Raw genomic sequence first — 15,977 nt, forward strand, 5'->3', positions numbered from 1 at the left:
CAATTAACTATGTGCACATTCTATCCTTTGCCCTTTGCCAGCCTGGTTATATCTTCATGGTGCTTCAAGATTTTCATCAAACCCTGAAACCTAATCTTGATATTGATCATTAGGTCAGAATGATAACCGCTAACACTTGGAGCTCACCCACCTGCCTTCTTAGTACTTTGTTTAACTTACTGGCTGAAATACTTTCCTGCTTCTACTCATGGCCTATGCTGGCTAGAGCAAGAACATTGAAAGTTCTGGGTTTGTTAACAACTGTAGCCTATCTAGTAACCCAAGTAGAAGATAAGAGAGGATGAGACCTGGAATTTGCTTCAAGTATCATGCCCTGTTCTTGACTACTCAAACGTATCATTTTAATTATACCTGAGCATTTTAAAGGCTCCTAAACTTATAAAGTTGTGATGGGGGAGCACAATTCCCCCTTCACTCCCACTGATAATTACTGCCATGATGAACACGCATACTGATGGGAATGTGTTTTATCCTCCAGGTATGTGAACCAGATAAAAGGTTTTATTGAAGAATATGTAATCACTTCTTATTATTTTCCCGTTGCTTATGAACAAGAGTCTGTTGACTGCCAATAAACCCTCATCTTTACAGAGTATATATTGTTACACAAGTGTGACATATAATGCTTTAAGTGTGCGGCTACTTTTTTTTTTTATCTCTCACCTTTGCTTCCATATTTTTAGCATTGCAGCCTTTAGGGTTTTGCATATATAATCATTGTTATTAATAGTTTAATACTAAAATGTATGTTTGTGAAACATAAAATCTAACTGCCAAGTGAAAGTGAATTTTACAGTCATATATTCAGTATTAAATGACAGCACAATATATTTGGGGAATGGTTTTTTTAGAGTAGCTGTTTGATCTTATGAGGCTCTTAGGTGTAATTCGATTTTTAGAGAATGAATTGATAAAAAATAGTTCTTTGAAGGACAGTCTGAGCTTTATGCATATTTATACTGACTTTAACATTAATTCAACAGGAATACACTTAGGTAAAACTCTACTTTTATTAATAATAGCTAAAACAAATATAAATAGATACTTTACTTGAATTATATTTTCTTTTGTGTCCTTCTCTGAAAATAATTCAGAGTAAACCATAAAAATATTTTTCATTTAGTTTCTCATGGAAATATTCACCATTTCTTTATATATGTGACTAATCTCAAGTTATTTGCTCAGCATATTGGTTTCTAAAAGTTTTGAAGTTTTAAGCCTATTTCAGAATCCCCTTGTTTTACATAATGTAATTTCAAAGATAAGCAGAATTGTACACTATCATAAAATTATGAGATAAATATACATCATATATGAGTTTATTTTTCTTGACTGTCCAGAGACTTATTAAGCAAGAATTTAAATCACAGTGGTAAGTTTTAAGATTAAATACATTATTAATTTGAAAAATGCAATACTAGTACTAAATTCCTTTTTTTTATGTGATTTCTTAGGGAACAAGTTCGATTTAATGGCTTTGGGATTTTTCTGTTCGTTATTTACCCTGGAGCATTTGTTGATCTGTTCACCACTCATTTACAACTTATATCACCAGTCCAGCAGCTAAGGATATTCTGTGCAGGTAACAGACTTAAATTTCTTTGTTCATATGTGCATCATAATGGAAAGTATTCACATCACAAATGAAAACATCTCACCTTTTGGTTGATAAATTCAGTTTGTAAGACTCTTAGTTAAAAGTAATAAAGCAAGGGGCTCTGGGCTGACTCAGTCTTAGGAGCATGCGACTCTTGAGCTCAGCATTGTGAGTTTGAGCCCCATGTTGGGTGTAGAGATTACGTAAATATTTTTTTTAAGAAGTAATAAAGCAAAATAATTTACATTCCAGTGTCTTCAAAAACAACAATTTTAAAAAGGTTGAGAGTAAAATGAACAGGACATACCATGCAAATGTGAACAGAAACTATGACTACATTAAGTTAGTTAGACATAGGGGGTGACTTAATAATCATAAGGAGTGTAATCCACAATGAAACTGTTATCATTGTGAACTCACTGCATCAAGTAACAAACCATGAAAACAAAAATGAAAAAAATGCAAGTACAAGGAAAAAACAAAAATGTAATAAAGGTAGCTCTTCTCATCTCTCAGTTCATGGCAGGTAAGTATGAAAAGTCAGATCATTAAAACTCAAATTAGTAAAGTAAAATTCAATAAAATGTCAAACTCTATATCATGACAGTTTCTTTTCAAGTGACCATGAGACATAAAAATTGACCAGTTTAGTTCAAAACACAATTAATTGCAGTATATTTAAAAATGATAATGACATAAGTTGTAAATTTTTGCTAAAAGGAAAATTCACTGCCTTACACAGTAATGAAATAAGAAATGAAAATAAGTCAGTTAAGCATTCAACTGAAAAAGTAAGAGAACTATAAAATAGTTAAGAAGCAATATAATTAATAAGGATGTAGGTAGGAAATTATAAATTTGAAAAGAAAAAAAAAAACTTAAGTCCAAGAGGTTTTTTGAAGAAAAAAAGGATTATACATGGCAAAAAAGCATGTATAGACAGAATTTGCAGTCAGATTGGGGAATGAAACTGATGCAGAAAAAATTAAAACAATTATAAAAGTGTTCTTTGTTCATCCCTGCAAAAAATTTTCAACAACTTGGATATTTAAAAATATAAATGGCATAAATTCCAGAGAAGAGAGAAAAAAAATATAAATAGGCTAATTACAACAGGAGAAATTAAGAAAGTTGATGAAGAATGTCCCTGAAAGTTTCATAGCTGTAATTCTTCCCAATCTTGAAGGAAAAGGTTGGTTTTTAATTCCAATTTAATACAAACTTTCCATATCACATAGAGAAGGAAAATTTTAAAAAAATATTTAGGCTAATATAACAGTGATACAGCATCTTGTAAAGTACCAGAAACTCTACATATGGTGTATCTAAACAATGCAAGGATGGCTCAATAATAGGAAATGTATTTGAAAGTGGTAAACATTATTTATCATTAGGGAAAAAAAAAATCCTCATCTCAGCAGATATCGGGCTGGGTATTTAACAAAATTCAACAGCCATCAATGGCCAAAAAAAAAACCCAAAAATTTCCTTAGTAAAAGTAAAAATAGTTGGATACTTCCTAATGGCATAATACTAACAAGCATTCCTATTAAAGGACGAGACAAGCAATCCCATTATCAATTATCACTGATACTATTAAATGGTCTCTAGATGTGGGCCAGTACATTAAGAGGGAAGAAAAAATCAAAAATATGAGGAGTAAGCCTTTTTTTCAGATATTATTATATACTTTTGTGGGGGAAGGAAACGAAAAAATCAACAGAAATATAGAAAAATTCAGCGAAGAACCTGGCTACCGAATTAATATTCAAAAAACAATAGCGTGGCGTTCGGAGTGGGGAGGGGAGGGTGACGTGTGCGTGAGGGCTGGAGCGTCCACGAGCACGTGAGGGTGAACGTAAGCATGCATTTGTTGAGGTAGTGGGAGGCGCATGCGCCTGGCCCTCCCAGAAGCACTCGCGTCTTCCGTGTCTTCGGCGTCCTCCGTGTCTTCGGCGTCTTCGGCGTCCTCCGTGTCTTCGGCGTCCTCCGCGTCTTCGGCGTCCTCCGTGTCTTCGGCGTCTTCGGCGTCCTCCGTGTCTTCGGCGTCCTCCGTGTCTTCGGCGTCCTCCGCGTCTTCGGCGTCCTCCGCGTCTTCGGCGTCCTCCGCGTCTTCGGCGTCCTCCGTGTCTTCGGCGTCCTCCGCGTCTTCCGAGTCTTCCGCGTCTTGCCGCTCAACCGCCCACACCTGCCTCTGGCGCTCGCGCTTTCCTCTGGCGCTCTCGCTTTTCTCTCAGCCTTTACCGCAGCCTTCCAGTCACCCACCCGCTGCCCGGGAGCCAAGGCCTTTGCGGAACCCTCAGCCATGGCCTCAAACGACGCTCTCTACATCCCCACAGAAAATTCGGACGTACTTTCAGATATTGTGGAGCTGCACCAGATCCAGGTGGAGACCGTCCCGGTAGCGACTGTCCCCGTGGCGGCCGTCGCCGTGGCGGCCGTCGCCGTGGAGGCCGTCCCCGTGGAGAATGTCCCCGTGGAGACTGTCCCTGTCGAGACCGTCCCTGTCGAGACCGTGCCTTTGGAGACCGTGCCTGTCGAGACCGTCCCTTTGGAGACCGTGCCTGTCGAGACCGTGCCTGTCGAGACCGTCCCTGTGGAGACCGTCCCTGTGGAGGCAATGGCGATGGAAACCATCACGGAGTACGAGATTATCAGCGGCAATTGGGTCCACGGTGGCCACCACCATCCGCCTCTGATCGCGCTGCAGCCGCTCGTTACCAGCCACCCGAACCAAGGGGACCACGACCAGGAAATCATCATGGTGCAGACACAGGAGGAAGTGGTGGGCTACTACGAGTCAGATAACCTGCAGGCCAACAATAATTTCGAGGACCAGATGGTCATCCCGGTCGATGAAGACGACTCCTTCCGGCAGACCCTGGCTTCCCTGTCAGCCTCCGCGTCATCGTCAACCTACAGCCGCAGCAAGAAGCGCAGCAGCCAGAGCAGGAAGGCCAGCGGTAAGAAAAATTACACCACCAGTGAGCCCCGGGCGGGAAGTAGCAGCTCCGAGGTGGGCTCCAAGAAATGGGAGCAGAAGCAGGTGCAGATCAAAACCCTAGAGGGTGAGTTCTCCGTCACCATGTGGTCCCCAAGCGAGAAAAGAGACCATGAGACAGGACAGACTGAGAACTCAGCTCCTGATTATTCAGAGTACATGACAGGGAAGAAGCTTCCTCCTGAAGGGATACCTGGTATTGATCTCTCAGATCCTAAACAACTGGCAGAATTTACTAAAATGAAGCCAAGAAAACCCAAAGAAGATGCTCCGAGAACAATAGCTTGTCCTCATAAAGGCTGCGTGAAGATGTTCAGGGATAACTCTGCTATGCGGAAACATCTGCACACTCACGGTCCTAGAGTCCACGTATGCGCAGAATGTGGCAAAGCTTTTGTCGAGAACTCAAAACTAAAACGACATCAACTGGTGCATACCGGAGAGAAACCCTTTCAGTGCACCTTTGAGGGCTGCGGAAAACGCTTTTCCCTGGATTTCAATTTGCGTACACATGTGCGAATCCATACCGGAGACAGGCCCTACGTGTGCCCGTTTGATGGTTGTAGTAAGAAGTTCGCTCAGTCAACTAACCTGAAATCTCATATCTTAACTCACGCAAAGAACAAAAACAGCCAGTAAAGAGAGGACCCTTCTCAAGCTTGGGAAGTGTCTTCCAGGAGTGTGATTGGAAATAAATATGCCTCTCTTGTGTATTGCTTCTAGGAAATAATTTTTTTAATGATTCTTACACATCTAAGGGTCATGTTTTCATAGAGTAGTAAAAAAAAAAGTAAAATTTAAAAAAAGTATTTCTTTATATAACATTAAGATGCTATATCTTGTTTTGTAATGCTATTTGAAATATATGGTGTTTTTGTAAATTTTGGTCCCAATAGGAGGATAATTTATGAACCTCACATCAAAAGACAGTTCTTTATACAACTGTTATAAAAACGGGACTTCTTTTCAGGTTTTTTAAAATATGAAGTTCACATATTGCCTACAAATTTTTAAAGTTCTGTATTTTCCAAATGTTCATATTTATACTTTTAGGAATATGTTTGGTAATTCTTTGTATGTTTTTTCTGAAGGTTGATAATTTTGCTTGCAATAGATTTTCTTTAAAAGAATGACAATTACATACGTAGGTAAAGTATTTTCCTGTTTAAAAAAAGGTATATAGGTTTTATTTGCTATCTTCATTTTGGTTGTATTCTTTGATAACACGTTTTTCCTAACTTTTAGCTGCATTGATTTCTATAGTATTGAATATTAGATGTGATTTAATAGTATTAGTCAATTTAAATCTATTTTAGTCATTTTATTTGCCCCAAAATACTGTCAGGTGCTGTTGTTTAATTTCTTTCCATGTTCAGTTAGAGAGTGGTGCTCAGTTGTAGAATATATTGTGTATATATTGACTTTTAAACACTTGATATGTATATCTTGTGTAAAAGAAAAAACAAATAAAATACCTCTTCTGAAGAAGGAAAAAAACTTGCCTATATAAATACCATAGCTAGAAAATAGAGAAAATGGGGAGGGTGCTACTGGCATCTGGTGGGTAGAGGCTAGGGATCCTGCTAAACATCCTACGGTGCACAAGATAGTTCCCTACATCATAGAATTATGTGGTCTAAAATGCCACTAGTGCGACTGTCAAAAAACTCTGCTCTAGAAAAAGTAAAAGTCATAACAAAGATTCCTTTGGTATACTTACAAATAAATCATTAATGGACAAGAGGTTGTTTAAATAAAGGAAATGTGTGTTTTCTACTACCCTTACTGCCACTTAGCCATCGTGGGCAAATCTGGAATCTAGAGGGGTGATATTGTACCAGCTGCATCCCTGACGAGGTAAGAAGGTGCCCGGAGAGTCAGGAAAGCAGTGCTGCTCTGTGCCCCCTCTGACTGTTTAGATGAGAAAACAGTAAGGTCTGTGCTATGGTTGTGTGGTGGGATTATCCTGTTAAGGGAGAAATGGTGAGAGTGCAACTCTCCTCGTGGACTGCCGTCCTGAAGAGTTGGGGGAAAGCTGAATTTAACACGTGGTAACAGTGGCAAACCTAATCAATGTTGGGGATGGATTATTTTATGAAATTGTATTGGGAGTAGCAGTTTGGGGGGGAGGTTTATAGCTATATCCCTAAATTGGTTTCACTAGAGTAAATTCCAGTGGGCAAAAAAATGTTTTTGTTTTAATTTTGTTTTTTAAATGAAGCTATGAAAGCAATATAAGAAAATACGAGGTGAGCATCTTCTACAGTCTTGAACTGGGAGAGGCTTAATGCAAAGGAACAATCTGACCACACCAAAATGTCAAATGTCTGCGTAGGCAAAACTATAAACCAAGCCAAAAAACAAACTGGAAGAAAAATTGTAATACCTCTTACAAAGGACCAAATTCGGGGGTGCCTGAGTGGCTTGGTCAGATAAAGCATCTGCCTTCAGCTCAGGTCATGATCCCAGGCTCCTGGGAGCCTGCTTCTCCCTCTCCTCCCCACTCTTGCTCTCTCACTATCTCTGTCTCTCCCTCTCAAATAAATAAATAAAATCTTTTAAAAACCCCAAAGTTTTCAAAATATACATTCAATAATAATATATACAAATTAGTAAAAGTAAACAGGTGATGGATAGAAATAGTTCTCAACAGAAAACAAATAGTCTTTTAATAAACATGGAAAATGTACAAGTTTATACTTAGACAAATCACAAAAGATTTTACTTTTAACCTGACAGATGGCAAAATCTAACATTATCGTAGCATCCATTGTTATTTACAGGGCAGTGAAATGCCAATTATGAGAACATTAGTGCAGACTCATTGGAGGTCAATATTTTTAAAGATTTTATTTGAGAGCACAAGAGAGCACAAGCGAGGAGGAGAGGAAGAAGCAAGCTCCCCACTGAACAGGGAGTGCAACATAGGGCTCGTTCCCAGGACCTTGGGATCAGAACCTGAGCCGAAGGCACTCAACTGACTGAGCCACCCAGGCGCCCCTGTAGATCAATTTTTTTAAAAAGATTTTATTTATTTATTTGACAGCACAAGCAGGGACAGAAAGAGAGGGAGAAGCAGGTTCCCCGTTGAGCAGGGAGCCCGATGCGGGGATCGATCCCAGGACCCTGAGATCATGACCTGAGCCAAAGGTAGGCTCTTAACCAACTGAGCCACCCAGGCATCCCTGGAAGTCAATTTTAATGCACTTTTTTTTTTGACCCAACAATTCCGTTTCCATTCCTTCACAGATGCACACTTAATTAGGTATATAACAATATGAGCAAAGCTGTTTGTTGCAGCATTGTATGAAAAAGTTAAAACAGCCTAAATGATCATTAGTAGAGAACCTTATAAATAAGTATGTTTTTTAATGTGGATTGCTCTGTAATGGATATAAGAACTGGGTATTCTGATAAATTAGTGAAGTAATGGATGTAGAAAAATTAATAAAGTAGTGGATATAAGAAACGGGATAGGTATGAATATGCAAATGAGGGGAGAGTCCAAAGTACATACATGGAAAAGCAAAATATAGTTTCCAATAAACAGTTTGATATCATTGGTGTATTTAAAAGATCTCTCTCTGTATAGAACAGAAAAGATTATTTACCCACTGTGTCCTGTACTAGACTTGCTCTGGATATTTCTGGAATTAAACAACTTACAACACTCAAAAAAAATTTGGAAGAATATCTTAACAGTGTGAATAAGGTACATAAACATGTCTTAGGTATCTGACTATAATAGCTAAAAATAACAATGGCTCAAACTCTAATAAAACATTCCAAATGTAAGTAGTTCAGCACTGATATGTTAATTCTATTATTTGGAGGACTCAGGCCCTTTCTCTCTTGTAAGCTGTACTATCCCAACATGCAGCTTCTATGTCATGGACTCAGGTTTATCTCCATCATAGCTACATTCCAGCCATAAGGACAATGATAGCCCCATCACTTCCACTCATGTCCTGTTAGCCAAAGCAGTCATATGGCCATATTCAGCTTCCTGTGAGTATGGGAAATGTCTTTAGGTTCCTTTTTTTTAAAAAATATTTTGTTAAATATTTAAGAGAGAATGAGAGAGCACAAGCCAGAGGCAAGAAGCAGAGGGAGAAGCAGACTCCCCGCTGATCAGGGAGCCCAACTTGGGGCTTGATCCCAAGTCGATCCTAGGACCCTGGGATCATGACCTGAGCTGAAGGCAGACAGACACTTAACCAACCAAGCCACCCAGGCACCCCTTTAGGTTCCATTTCTGTCGTTATAAAACATTGGTTCTCAACCACTGGTGCTGTTACCTTCCTGGAGATGTTTGGAATGTGTGGCGCATAGGGGGCATTTGGTTGCCTCAGTGAGGGGAGAGTACTAATGGCATTTAGCGGATGGGAGCCAGGAATGCTAAATATCTTGCAATGCAAGGGGCAGACTTGTACAACTAAAAATTGCAAGGTTCAGAGTGCTAGTAGAGCCCCCACCCTGCCCTATGAGAAGAACTAGTAGAAGAAGGAAAGGATAGGTATGGAAAAGAAGGGTATCGGGGCGCCTGGGTGGCTCAGTCGTTAAGCGTCTGCCTTCGGCTCAGGGCGTGATCCCGGCGTTCTGGGATCGAGCCCCACATCAGGCTCCTCTGCTAGGAGCCTGCTTCTTCCTCTCCCACTCCCCCTGCTTGTGTTCCCTCTTGCTGGCTGTCTCTCTCTCTGTGTCAAATAAATAAATAAAATCTTTTAAAAAAGGGGGGGATATCTAGTGATATGCTAGTGATTGTTTAAGCCCTGGCTCTGGAGGGGAGAATTAGGAGCTCTCATATGTAGCATTTGCTGGTTTCTGTGGTATATTTACTCCTGCCTTGGCCAATTTCAAGGTGCCAACCCTAAGTCCCTGAAGGAGGAATTAGGAAGAGATGTACACAATCAGCTGTGACAAGCTGGTAGGACCAGCCTCTGCACACCACTGAGTTCACCTTAACCTTCTCTGTAGTGAGAAGAGAAGAGAAGAGAAGAGAAGAGAAGAGAGGAAAAGAGAAGAGAAGAGGAGAAGAAAGAAGAGAGAAAAGGGAAAGGGAAAGAAAGAAGAGAGAAGAGAAAGGAAAGAAGGAAGGAAAGGGAAAGGAAAGAAAGGAGGGAAAGGAAAGAGAAAAAGAAGGAAAATCTCTGTATATATGATAGAGATGGTTATAGTCTGTGACATGGTGTAAGATACTGTGTTTGGTCCATCAGTATTAACTCTCCATAATAGTTTGATTCTTAGAACACTCTCTTTTTCCGAGTACCATCGGGATTTCCATAAACCAGCTCAGCAAGAATGTTTTTTATTTCATCTTAACTTTTATTTGAATAGCTTTGAAATTTTTTTCAAAGATCACAAGTATGCTTCAATTAATAATGTATACATTTTCTGAAAAGAGGTTGAAGCGAGTAGAAGATATTAATTCTATTTATGTTTTATATATATTAGAATATATAGAGTCTACTAATGTTAAATCATATTAATAAACAGTCTTCTTAATGTGGTATTAGCACGCTCATTTTACATTTCGGTATCTGAAATGGAAGAGGCCTCTAGCTGAACATCCTTCCTTGGTACTAAAGTAGATCTGCCTGCTTCACAGCTTCTTCTGGTTACTTCACTAATTTATCAGAATGCCCAGGTGTTATGAAGTCCAGATACCTAGATCATTCCTGCCCCTGGTTGAACTTAATCCTTTTTTTCTTTCTCTCTCTTTTCAGGTATATGGCATAATTTCGTCCTTGCACTCCTTGGTATTTTAGCTCTTGTGCTCCTCCCTGTAATTCTCTTGCCATTTTACTACACTGGAGTCGGGGTGCTTATCACTGAAGTTGCTGAGGTAAATAATGAGGATTATGTGGGGCATTCATTTACCAGATTTTGTGATGTAAGACTTAGCATTTTATGTTAGGAACGTATATTCAAGTTTTCATATGCAGAATGTTGTTTCTTTTGAAGAAATTATATAATCCTTTTAAGTTGAACAAAAAGTTTTTTGAAACCCATTTGCTTTTTAAAAATACTTAAAATTGTTCCTTTTCTGAGTTACAAAGATAGTATCAAGATTTTCTACATGTGCATGTTGATAAAATGCATCATTTACCTTTACCGTTTATTTTTATAACTGTGCTTTTGAGTCAGATGTCCTTACTCCTGAGTAAGAAGATTGAAACTTGGGCTAGCCAACCAGAACATTTCATAGGAGTTTAAGTTCATTTCTTCAACTCTTTATTTCACTGCCTTAGCCAGTAATTACTACAATGGCATCAAGTCTTCTATTCAGACCTTCGGAAGAGGAACAGTACCTTTGTGAGCAACTGGCTCACATATTCGTTGTGTTGATGGTATTGTCTGCATTATGTGGGACTGTGTTTAGATAAGGACTTATCTTATAATTTTATCCACTGAGGGTATACAAGATAATGAAGACATTCTGATGACTACTTTCACAAAAAGTTTTTATCAGCAGTTTGGGAAAAACTATATCATTTTAATCTTGATAGTTGGCAAGTGGGGTTTTTTTCAGTTATGAAAAATTCCGAATCTTGGAAAAGTAACTGTAATCGTTTTGTTAATGTTCTAGGACTATACATCTTGGATTCAAAGCTGGCTTATTTTCTGTATTAGTCAAAATATTCTACCTAATTAACTCATTGTCTTTATTATTTGGTCAGATTAATCATAGCTTGTCTTCATACGTTGTCTGATTTGGTTGTACCCTCTTCTCAAGGACTCACCTGCCATTGGACCCAGAGGCCTTTTTGTGGGAGACCTTGTCACCCATCTACAGGATTGCCCTGTTACTAATGTACAAGATTGGAATGAATGTCTAGATACCATCGCCTATGAGCCCCAAATTGGTTACTGTATTAGTGCATCAACTTTACAGCAGTTAAGCTTCCCAGTTAGAGGTGTGTATATTTCTTTACCATAATATAATGCTTCAAGCAGCAGTACTTGCCATTCACCAATTCTTAAACCATGTCTATAGATTTATTTTGTTCTAATTTCTTTAAAACACATTAGTAAAGTAATAATAGGCCCAAACTAGGAAACATTCTTCTTGGTAAGTTGGGTACTAATATTTATGTATTGTTGTTGGATTTCTAACTAATTTCATAATATTCTCTTTGACTTTTAGGATTCTAGTATCTAATTCTTTCTTCATTTGGAAGAACTTGGGTTAAGTCAGCATTCAAGCTCAAACATAACCAGTTAATTAAATTCCAGTAATTAAATACCCCTGTGCTGTATGGGTGGTGTCATATCCAAAGCTATTTGGGGTAGAGTTATTTTATGTGGCAGGCATCTAGAGGAAGTCACTTTGGCATCTGAAAATACACTCTGAAGTCAGATCTTTTGTTCTGTGTAGCAAGTGACAAGGTGAAGCAAGTTTATTCTCAGAAGCTGCCAAATTTATTTTGAGTTCTTTCAGGTCTGAAAAGTCAACCTCCCAATCTTTATACAAAATCATGGGGCCCAGATTATTGTCAGTGTTGAAAAACACAAATTATGTTCACAGACTATGTCTTTAAGTCAAGAAGTGCCCTGGATGCTTGTCCACATCTACTTGGGATTAGGAAATATGATAAATAATCAAGAATAACTTCACTAAAGTACTGTGTGAAAGAATGGCAGAGTAGTAAGAACTGATTTTTAAATTTTTTTTTCAAATGTAATCTTCCATGTATGATACATTTTTAAGAACTTTTATTATTGTAAAAAGTTTTCAAACATACATAAAAGTCAAGAAAGTAGTATGGGGGTGCCTGGCTCTCTCAACCGAAGGAGCATGCAACTCTTTTTTTTTTTGAAGATTTTATTTATTTATTTGACAGAGATAGAGACAGCCAGCGAGAGAGGGAACACAAGCAGGGGGAGTGGGAGAGGAAGAGGCAGGCTTATAGCGGAGGAGCCTGATGTGGGGCTCGATCTCATAACACCAGGATCGCGCCCTGAGCCGAAGGCAGACGCTAAAGGACTGCACCACCCAGGCGCCCCGGAGCATGCAACTCTTGATCTTGGTCAGGGTTGTGAGTTCGAGCCCCACATCAGGTGTAGAGATTACTTAAATAAATAAAATAAAAAAATAAAAAAAGAAAGTAGTATAAATGAAATCTCATGCATCCTTCTCCCAGCTTCAGCAATTATTAGCATTTTGCCAGCTTTTTTATCTAATCAGCCCACTTTTAGGGGAGTATTTTAAAGCATATCCCAGGCATTGTATCATTTCATCCATGAACTTTAGCATGTCTTTAATATATGATGACTTTTTAAACATGATAATAGTACTGTTATTCACACCTAAGAAAATTAACACCAATTCCTAATATGTAGTTGGCATTCACTTTTTCCTAATTGTTTTTTTCGTAGTTGGTTTAGGTTGGATGGTATGTCTTTTAAGTGTCTTTGAACTTGAAACAATGGTGGGGTGTATATCATTTATTTTTTTTTAAGATTTCTTTTTTTTATTTGACAGAGAAAGAGGCAGCTAAAGAGGGAACACAAGCAGGGGGAGTGGGAGAGGGAGAAGCAGGTTTCCCGCCGAGCAGGGAGCCTGATGCGGGGCTCAATCCCAGGACCCTGGGATCATGACCTGAGCGGAAGGCAGATGCTTAACGACTGAGCCACCCAGGCGCCCCTAAAAGCATTGTCTTGAGTAAGAAAGACTGTACCCAGCAAGTCCACCATTTGAACTACATTTTCAGGAGCATGAGATTGAATACTAAAGGCAACCGCTCCCTAAAATGAAGGTTTGATCTCAGACTCAGACATCCCCCTTGAACTGCCTATATTCCTATTCAGAGGAGGCAAGGGTATATCCCTGTAACTGCCTGGCAATGAGAACACTGTCCAGTCCTACAAATCTTTAACTCAAGTGAGAAAAGACCCTTCCCCACCTGGTTTAAGATAATAAAAGGAAAATTTCAAGGAGGCTTTCCATATATTTTGAGTATCCAGATTGTTTTTATGCCTAAATCTTCTTTAATGTTTGGAGTAAAGTATCTGTTTTCCCATTGTGAACATCAAGTTATGATCCAAAGTTTTTTTGCTATCCTGAATTGAAGAGAGAATGTGTGTCTGTGTGTGTGTGTGTGTTTTTAGTTTTTTAACTACTGGTTACTAGGTGATGTTGGTATAAATTCTGTGTAACTAAGAATAAATAACTAGGCTTGCCTCCCTGTGTTGGAGATCTAACTACATTTATATATTTAGTAAGCTAGAGTAAGAAAATTGTTCAGTTCATTTTAGTAATATAGAAAGTAGTGGGACTATGAATTATAGATTGAAAAAGTCTCTTCTTTCCAGCCTTATTCTAAAATTAACCTCTGGAGGGGCACCTGGCTGGTTCAGCCGGTGGAGCGTGCGACTCTTGATCTCAGGGTTGTTAAGTTTGAGCCCCATGTTAAGTGTAGAGGTTATTTTTTTTAATTTAAAATATAATAAACCTCTGGTCTAGACTATTCGCTGGAAGCTGGACTATTTCTACAACTATGTTGAGGCCCATCTTAGGGTATATTCAGAATATGCAGGTTCTCCCTATGGTAGAATCCTGAAACTGATTTGTTCTTGAATTACCTAATTGTCTCCCAGACTGAGGAGATTTCAGGAACAATTCTAATCTTCTAGAGTTAAATTCAACCTATGAATGCCTCTGGGACCTCTCAATGCAGTCTTGAGCGCTCGTTCTAAAGTAGAATTGGATCGGCCTCTCATGCTTAATGAAAGTATGTACACTAATGTGAAAATTGTCTGTGGCATCCCCTTCTTACAGGTTAAGAATTGAGTTACAGAAATTGGCTTAGCAACTTGTCCTTAAATGTGACCCAGTAGAAAAGATTCTAAAATAGTTTTTTAGAACTACAACTTTTTTTTAATGGATAAACAGAGAAATAGCAATTTTACTTCTCAAATTGCAGCAAAATATTTAACTCTTTATTGGAAAATTCTGTTTGTCAGGAGGTATTTAAACTTGTCAGAATGGCCACAGCCATGGGTTTATGTTTTGGTTAGAGAAATTGGTGGTAGCCCAGAGGCCAAGTTCAACTTCAGCAGATGTATTTGGTTTGGCTTGCATGGTATTTTTTTTTAATATCAATTAGATGCCAATAATTAAAATTCAAGAGGTTTCACATGAAAATCCAGATTTCAGATTTCTTTTGTAATAAAATGGATGATCTGTGGAATCAGGGCCCCAAGTCGAGTAGCCTGGTTGCTAACCCCTTAAAGCAGGATATATATTTTCTAATTCATCACAGTCCCAACACTTCCTGTTTTTTCCAAACATTCTCCACTTCATTTATTTGCTTCCTGGTTGGCCCCATTAAGCATTTGTGTTACCAGACATGCTGTATCAAAAGTGGTATCAAATTCTTGACTTTCAATTGTGTTGTATACATTCCTCTAAGAAAAGTTAGTGATCAAACATCAGATGTAAATTTTCTAAGTAATTACTAATACAAAGGCAAATGGCATAGAACATCATTTATGTATTCAGTGTATATTGAGTTACACACCTTATGTGAGACTGAGAAACTTTTTTCTCAAGGAGCTCAATCTAGTCAAAGATTTAGACCATGTGGTAGGGATTAAGGAGTATACTTGTGATGAGCACTGGGTGATACATGGAAGTGTTGAATCACTACATTATACCCCTGAAACTAATATTACACTGTATGTTAACCAATTAGAATTTAAATAAAAACTTAAAAAAAAAACAGACCATGCCCATATTATTATGGTACAAGGTTAACTGTAGGTAATGACAGGAATTGGTGGGAGTTATGGGAGTTGGTGGCAATCAGTCTTGACTGAGAAGATGAGGGCAGGTTTCATAGCAGCAGCCCTTGAGCTGGGCCTCAACAGTGAGTTTAATTTCAGGAGGCCAAGATAGAAATGAACCTTGGTACCATAGACTAGAAAGTGGTCAGGGAACTGCTAGTAATTTGCTTCAGCAAGATAATAGTATGAGATAAGGTGATAAAAGAACCAAAGTCTCTCTATTCTATTTTAGTCTATGGAATTTAGACATTATTTGGCAACAGTGCAATCTTTGGAAGTTTTGGATTAGAGGAGTTACATTCTTATAGTACTACGTTGGAAGGTTAGTCTGAAGCATTCAGTGTGTAGGAAAAGCTTGCATATGCTAGCTAGCTGGTGAGCAAACGGCTTACTAGGATTCTTCAAATGGGTCAGATGAGAAGAAGATAGAATCTACACTCAAATGGGAATATATAGGGAGAAAAATAATAAGGAAGTTAAAATTGGTGGGACTTGGCAACTGATCAGAGAGAACACTGAAATTGAAGCCTGACTTGGTAAAAAAAAATAATCCTAAACAACTTTTTACCT

The 15,977-nt window shown here is 38.5% G+C and overlaps 2 protein-coding genes across 8 annotated transcripts in view; both read left to right on the forward strand.

The window, feature by feature from the left end:
* Positions 1 to 15,977, forward strand: part of MBTPS2 (membrane bound transcription factor peptidase, site 2) — an 80,509-nt gene that overhangs the window by 13,340 nt on the left and 51,192 nt on the right. For all 7 annotated transcript variants that reach the window (XR_008958796.1, XR_008958797.1, XR_007188311.2 and 4 more), the window contains exons 5-7: positions 1,476 to 1,603; positions 10,346 to 10,464; positions 11,356 to 11,536. Coding sequence is in view for 1 of the 7 variants with exons in the window: in XM_026480195.4 (XP_026335980.1) it covers positions 1,476 to 1,603; positions 10,346 to 10,464; positions 11,356 to 11,536 (428 nt within the window). In the remaining 6 variants the exon portion in view is untranslated. The remainder of the gene's footprint in view (positions 1 to 1,475; positions 1,604 to 10,345; positions 10,465 to 11,355; positions 11,537 to 15,977) is intronic.
* YY2 (YY2 transcription factor) lies at positions 1,614 to 10,339 on the forward strand. Its single transcript, XM_026480196.4, has one exon. The coding sequence runs from the start codon at positions 3,924 to 3,926 to the stop codon at positions 5,256 to 5,258; it is 1,335 nt and encodes a 444-aa protein (XP_026335981.2). The 5' UTR covers positions 1,614 to 3,923; the 3' UTR covers positions 5,259 to 10,339.

This window comes from Ursus arctos, chromosome X (genome assembly GCF_023065955.2).
Source record: "Ursus arctos isolate Adak ecotype North America chromosome X, UrsArc2.0, whole genome shotgun sequence".
Taxonomy (NCBI): domain Eukaryota; kingdom Metazoa; phylum Chordata; class Mammalia; order Carnivora; family Ursidae; genus Ursus; species Ursus arctos.

Coding starts and splice junctions, on each gene's coding strand:
- YY2 (XM_026480196.4), top strand. CDS start 3,924: ATGGCCTCAAACGACGCTCTCTACATCCCCACAGAAAATTCGGACGTA.